General features: G+C 40.4%; 1 protein-coding gene across 2 annotated transcripts; it reads left to right on the top strand.

Annotated features, from left to right (window-relative positions):
- Positions 1 to 2,671: 2,671 nt before the first annotated feature.
- On the top strand, positions 2,672 to 6,981 carry PAGE4 (PAGE family member 4). Of its 2 annotated transcripts, none has more exons than XM_028134958.1 (5): positions 2,672 to 2,751; positions 3,399 to 3,484; positions 3,955 to 4,057; positions 5,597 to 5,704; positions 6,870 to 6,981. In XM_028134958.1, the coding sequence occupies exons 2-5, from the start codon at positions 3,407 to 3,409 to the stop codon at positions 6,881 to 6,883; spliced, it is 303 nt and encodes a 100-aa protein (XP_027990759.1). In that variant the 5' UTR covers positions 2,672 to 2,751; positions 3,399 to 3,406; the 3' UTR covers positions 6,884 to 6,981. The 2 variants fall into 2 exon arrangements, with proteins under 2 accessions (XP_027990759.1, XP_027990758.1); XM_028134957.2 differs by having other exon boundaries at positions 2,678 to 2,763.
- The last annotated feature ends 373 nt before the right edge of the window (positions 6,982 to 7,354 follow it).

Genomic DNA, 7,354 nt, shown 5'->3' with positions numbered 1-7,354 from the left:
ACTCAGCTTCAGCCTGTTTAGGGTCCAGCGGTATTTTACCTTTGCATTCCCTACCTTGTGGACCAGATGTTGATTCTAAATATCATCTGAACAGTTTACAACATGCAAGTTCATATTCAAACACACTTTTGCCACAGTTGTAAATATTTGAAATACGTATGCTTTGGGATTTGACGGCAGATTCAAAAAGAGATATTCTAGAAATGGCTTTAGTACTCATAACACCATTGAGATCCTAAATGACTACTTTAAAAATGAGCAAACCCTAAGCTGGCCTTGATATGCAGCTTGGCCCCGCCCGCATGCACCCAGTCCCAGCAGAGGCAGCCACAAAGTGTTGATCTCTTTGTACCTCCAAACATGTAGCTCAGGTCTGGTCACAGGCAGTGTCTGACATTGACCTGCACTGGAGTCCCTCCTAAGAGGCCCCAGAACGAAAACACTCAATGGTGGGCTTCAGACCACATTAGAGCACGACCCAATTAGCTTCACAGGTGATACAACCAAAGGGAGATCTCAGTTGGCACCCGAGAATGAATTCCACTTCTTAGGGTCAGCCCCTGTACAAAAGCTCGTATGCTGTGGTCAGGGTCAATCCTCATTGTCAGCCAGCCTAAGGGTCAACCCCACCCACAGATGAGACTCATCTACAGCTCTGACTGGTTATCTCAATGGTTAGAGCGTTGGCCCAAGGACTGAAGGGTTGTGGGTTGGATTCCAGTCAAGGGCATGTACTTTGGGTGTAGGCTCCATCCCTGGCCCCGGTTGGGGTGTGTGTGGGAAGCAACCAGTCGATGTGTCTTTCTCACATCGATGTTTCTGTCTTTCCCTCTCTCTTCCTAAAAAAATCAATGGAAAAATATCCTTGGGTGAGGATCAACAGGAGGCCTCACATAACCCACACAAGGGGCATTCCTGGAGCACCTAGCTCAGGTGATCAGGGAGACTGCACCACTGAGCCCCATGGGATACCTACCCACTACATAAGGCCACCCTACCAAGACTGGGAGACATAACAGATATACCTAATACACAGAAACACAGAGAGGCAGTCAAAATGGGGAGACAGAGAAACATGCCCCAACAAAAGAACAGGAGAAAACCCCAGAAAAAGAATGAAATGAAATGGAGGCAAACAATATTACTCTGCCTTTAAAAGAAGGAAAATTTACCATTTGTGACCGAGGTTAATTATATTAAGTGAAATAAGTCAGTCAGAGAAAGACAAATAGCATCTGATTTCACGTACATGTAGAATCTAAATAACAAAATAAACAAAGAAAAAATTGAAACAAAGTCATAGATACAGAGATGGGACTGATGGTTACCAGAGGGCATGGGGGTTGGGGAACTGGGTGAAGAAAGGTGAAGGGATTAAGAAATACAGATTGGTAGTTACAAAAATCGTCATGGGGATGTAAAGTACAGCATAGGAATAATGTTCAAAATCAATAATATTGTAATAACTATGTAGGTGTCAGGTGTGTACTGGAAATATTGGAACATTTTGCAAAGTATATGATTATCTAACCACTATGCTGTATACTTGAAACTAATACAAAACAATATTGAATGTAAAATGTAATTGAAAATAATGTGTCACAGTTTACTTACATAGCAAATCTGGAACCATGCTTTTATAAATTAAGCTGCTTTGTAAGTGCCATGTATCTGCTTTTTTTTTTTTTTTTCTTCACGTGCAAGGCAGTTTCCTTAACATAAAACTCTAGAAGTAGAAATGCTCAAGTCACAGGATGTGTGCGAGTTTGAAGGCTTATGTGTTTGGATTTACCAATTCTTTTTTTTACCTTTCTGGATATCTGTTATGCTTTAAATAGCTTTGCAATTCTTCAGACCCTAGAAAAAGCTTTCACGCATCTTCGGGGAGACTACAGGTTCTCTTAAGGCCACTGAGGCATCTGTACTGTGAAGAAGATTTGGAGGGGCAATCAGCAGGTGAAATACAGGATTGAGAACGTTCCTAGATAAAGACAAAGTTTTTTTTGTGGAGGGGGGGGAGAAAAGAAGAAAAGTTCCCTCTGGGACTGGGAAGCAACCTTCCACTCCCAGTGGGGTGGAGCTTGCAATCGAGGGAGGGCTGGAACCACGGGCCACGTGACACACATCGCTGTGCAGTAGTGTGGGTGCCCTCACGCATACCACTGCGGCTTGGACTGGCTTGCGGAGTTGACCCAGCAGAGGTTGTGTTCAGGTGGCATTGGGAGGTACTTACCATTTTCATTCCCTTTCTGATTCTCCACGAGGCTCTCTGCTGTCTGGTGGCAAGTGTAAGTGCGAATTGGTGTGAATGAGTGCGTGTGAGGAGAGAATTAGCGGGCTTCAGGTGGGTCTGGGCAGCACGTTCCGTGGCCTCAGAGGAAGAAAGTCTTTTAGGTTGTGGTCTTTCTCCTTTCAGGTATCTCGGCCACCATGGGCCTTGTGGCTGGACCAGGGCAAGGGAGGACAGTGGGCTGTGGAGAGTCTTAGGGGCTTTATTTGAGGTGTCTGAGTCCTGGAGTCCCCAGGAACCGCGGACAGGACAAACTCAGAAGTCGTCCATGGAGCCCGTGAGGGGGGATGGGGATACTAGTCCACGCAGTGCAGTGCGCGGCGCGAGACGCAGTGCGCATGCCCAGTGCAGGGCCTTATGAGTCATCGGTTTGGCGGTTGTGCAAGGTTCCGTGCGCAGAGTTCGGCGGTTTGCGTCTTAAGGTCGAGTTTCTTTCTCGTGGGCTGAGTAAGACTCAACTGGTAGGTTCACAGGTCAGTCCTCCCAGGAGTGTAAGTGTGAGGAGAGAGCCAGTCGGCCTCATGCTTGTTGGGGTGGTTCGCTCTGTGGCCTCTGAGGAGAAAAGTCCTCGAGGCCGTCCTCTTTCTCTTTACGGGCATCAAGGCCGCCATGGCCGTTGTGGCAGGGCTAGGACAAGGAGGGCTGGTGGGCCCCGAGGGGCAGGGGGTCTAATGGAGATGGGGCGACTCTTGGGGGGTGGTGTTGGAGGTATCTGACTCTTGGAGGCACCTGAAACTGCCTACAGAGCGCAGAATCGGTGTCTGTCAGTGAGAGCTGGACGTGGCTATATATTACAAAATCTGTTTATACTGGAGAGTCTAGTCGTGAAACTAAATCTCTTTAGTAACGTCGTACTTTTTAAAAAGTACTTGAAGGGTCCCCTCTCTGCCTAATTGGCGGTGAGAGAAATTGCTTTGAATACCATGTGATTAGAAAACGGCAGTTATTATTATTATTACTATTTTTACGGCACTTATTTATTCAAGACTTATTTTGGAAATTAACCAAATGTAAAAGAGAATTTATGATCACCAGTTGGTCAGGTAAATAGTCCAGTATAATTATTATTCTTCACCACATCTTTGGTTGATGATTTTCTTACTTTCAGCGTGAAAAATGAATGCAAGACTGAGATCAAGATCTAGAGGAAGACCGGATGGTCAAGAGTCTTTTGATCCATTTAAACCTGTGGTTGTGAGTGCTTTAACATTTACTTCCATTCAGAAAACTTAATTTTTCTGGAAAAAGTTGAAAAACTTGTTGAACCAATACATATTTGTTGTATAAAGGACCTCATGGCTGAAACAGGTGAAAACTAAATGTTTTGAATGAGACGTTGAGCAAGGAGACTTATAATCTGATGTTGCCTGCATATATATATTGATATGAGCCTAGAAATCATCCCTATAGCTTCCCTATTGTGTTTATTAATAAATAGCTCACAGCCAGAAAAGATTAAAATGGTTTTTAGAATTCTTACTCCTTGCAGATAACCCCTTCCTTATTTTTTATATAGGAAGAGTAACTTTATTAAGGGTGCTTACAGAGAAGAGTATAGGGAAAACCTCTTTAGATTTGTGATGAGTTATGCAATGTATATTTGTGCCTTCTATTGTCATAGTAGTGAAAAGAATACTTTTTATTTGTACGCACTCTCCCACAAGGCCCAGCAACCAAGTGACAAAAAAACTGAAGAGGAACCACCAGTTGGGGGTCCGAATAATGAACCTGGACAAAAGAGAGGAGAGGGAGCACCTGTGGTTAAAGGTGAAAAGGGGATGGAGGAACATTTTGTGTTTAATTTATGATGTTTTAGACTAGTAACAGGAATACATAAAGCGTTGCCTGAAAAGTGGCTGGAAACCTATGTGGTAAGGAAAGGTATAGTTTGCAACTGTAGTCCCTTTCTCTGAGAATTTTCCCTCTGGTAAGTTTATGCATCCCATATTTTAAATTATTTGGTATGCCTGGAAAATACAATCCTTGCCAAGGGTCTATATCAACAAATCAAATGAAGCAATATTAAATCTAGGCAAAATTATACACTATAATTAAACAGGGTCATCTTGAAATATTGTTTTGGGGGCTGCTTAAGTCATTGCATCAAAAGTTTAAGCAAACCTAGATACATTTTGGTTAACTCTTAAATTGTGATTTAAAATTTTTTTTCATAATGTAGAGAAATAAAAATCCTTTTCTGGTTGCTGTTTAGTGTTCAATATTTTTTCATCCTGAGCCATAACCTAATTGTCACATATTCTTTTTTATTGTTATTTTTTAATCCTCATCCAAGGAATGAGGATATTTTTTCCATTGATTTTTAGAGTAGAAGGGAGGAGGGAAAGAGGGGGAAGAGAGAGAGAGAGAGAGAGAGAGAGAGAGAGAGAGAGAGAGACAGAGAGAGAGACAGAGAGACAGAGAGAGAGACACAGAGAGAAACAGACGTGAGAATGGTTGCTTCCTGTACTCGCACTGGCAGGTGGCTGGGATCGAACCTGCAACCCAGGTATATGCCCTTGATGGGGAACCGAACCTGAGACCCTCCAGTACAACAGGTTGATGCTCTAACCATTGAGCATGCTGACCAGGGCATACTTTATTTATTTATTTATTTATTATTTATTTATTTATTTATATTTATTTATTAATCTTTACCCAAGGATATTTTTCCATTGATTTTTAGGGAGAGTAGGAGAGAGAGAGAGAGAAAGATCGATGTGAGAGAAACACATCAATTGGTTGCCTCCTGTATGAGCCCCGACCAGGGACAGGGTGGGGAGGAGCCTGCAACTGAGGTACCTGCCCTTGACCAGAATAGAACCCTGGACCCCTCAGTCCTCAGGCCGAAGTTCTATCCACTAAGCCAAATTGACTAGGGCTCATTTTACTGTTTTTAAAAGACTTTTTTTTTCACTCATTTGTTGGGGCCTGCTTGGTGGCAGGTGAGGTACTAGGTGCTGAGGATATAAATAGAAATGAGAATTTCTGTCTTGGGCTCACAATCTTGTCAGAGAAATTTGTGTAAACAAATAGCTAATGATATATTTGCAATAATAGAAGTGTATATGGTTTACAAAGGTGACAACTAAGTTATTTTAAAACAGTTTTAGAAAAAGAAACACTTCATAGAGGAGGTAATACGAGAAATAAAATGTTATTTTCTACCAGAAAACCTTTTAATGCTCATTGCTTTCTTATGTGTCTCATTTATTACAATACTAACCTATAGAGCTTTATTTAATAGTATGAATGTGCGGTTTACTACTTATATTAATAACTCTCTTATATATGAACCTGAATTGGAAGGTGAAAGCCAGAAAATGGCTCTGGGAGAGACTCGTGATGAGTGTGCAGATGGCAGTGATGGGGAGGAGAAGATCCCAGCTATTCTGGCACCTGCTAAGATTCCAAAAGGTATGTTATCCATTAAGAATACAAGTCATGGGGTTGCTCTATTCTACAATATTATTATACTTTAGTAACACAACACCACATACAAAGATTTCTTCAAAGGTTGTTCATGCACCAAATACTTGATTCAAAGACGGTGTCAGGAAAAACGGTGAATGAAGTCGCAGCCATGTTGTTAAATTACAAAACATGAAAGTATTATTACTTTGGAGTAGAAGTCCTTTAAAATGCAAGACAGGTGATCAGCTACTTTTTAGAGTATATAAATTATTTTAACATGCCTTAGTACTATTTGGATATCTAAACAACACAATAGTATTATTATTATTTTTTTAATTTGCCAGATCTGTTTCTCAAAAATCACTTTATCTTACAGACACCAAAAAAATAATATGGAGCTGTATGTTTTGACTTTTCTAGGTTGGTTTGTTGTTTTTTTTTTTAAATTGTGAGCCAGGCTGAGAAATGGTACTATTTTTTCCCCCCCACATTTGAATGGCATCTAGGATGACATTAAAACTAGTGTGACCATGTAATTTTTATCATTCAAACCAGGGCACTCTTGAGAGTTAAAAGGGGGTGCCATGACTACTTACACCAGGACAACAGGTGCAAGTGAAATAAATGGCCACCTTACTATAAATAGGCCATATAAAGGTTGATCTAGATCAATTAAGTATGTTTGCACAAAAGAGACAAACCAAATGCAATGCTCTTCTTTGTACTCTTTTTAATTAAATAGTATGACATCATTATTTTAACTAATGTGTATAATTAGGAGAATATTTCAAGTCAATGCATTTGAATAATACTGTTTGCTTGTTTGTTTTGCTTCTTGGAGTTTTTGTTTGGTTGATTTTATTTTAACTATAATCATTGGCAGTTTTTGCTCTTTATTCAAAAAGTTACCTTTAAAAAGACTCATAGGATTTGATTTTCTGGGCTTGAGAAATCTGTTTCTTCTTACCACCAAAAAGTGAAGCATTTAAAAAAATTGTGCTCATATGCCTGTAAGGGTATATTGGCATAGAAGTGTGTGCAGTGGTTAGGGTTCTGATTTTAGTTTCATCTTACAAAACCAAAAGTGTCATATTCTTTGTATGCCTTTATTATCATGTAAGTAAAAGTCTGCTATATAATCTATACAACTGTTATGTTTATATTTTAGGTGATGGCCAGTGAGACATTAAAAAGAAGACAAGCCGAAGCCACACATGCTGTTATATTGATAATATGGCTTGTTCAATTCTCTCAATAAAGCTTTACATTTGTCATGCACATCTTTTGTTGAATCTATTTCTAGGAACTTGATACCATTGTAAATGGTATCTTAAAAAACTTCATGTTCTCAAAAAGACAGATACAGAGACAGTAAAGCATCAAACAGACTTTCAAATTACAGGGGGAAAGTTAGGGAGAGGTGGGGGAGTTATGAAATCAAACGAAGGACTTGTATGCGTGCATATAAGCATAAACAATGGACGCAAAACTCTGGGGGGTGAGGGCATGTATGGGTGTGGGGTGGGGGGGTAATGGTAAGATATGTACACATATAATACCTCAATAAAAAAACAAACAAACAAAAAAACTTCATGTTCTATTTAGAGCTGGTCTATAGAAGTGTTGTGGCACTAACTTTATAACTGGCAGTTT

The sequence above is a fragment of the Eptesicus fuscus genome, chromosome 1 (genome assembly GCF_027574615.1).
Source record: "Eptesicus fuscus isolate TK198812 chromosome 1, DD_ASM_mEF_20220401, whole genome shotgun sequence".
Lineage (NCBI taxonomy): Eukaryota > Metazoa > Chordata > Mammalia > Chiroptera > Vespertilionidae > Eptesicus > Eptesicus fuscus.
Note: the sequence above shows the minus strand (reverse complement) of the source record. Positions and strands in the feature narration are given on the sequence as shown.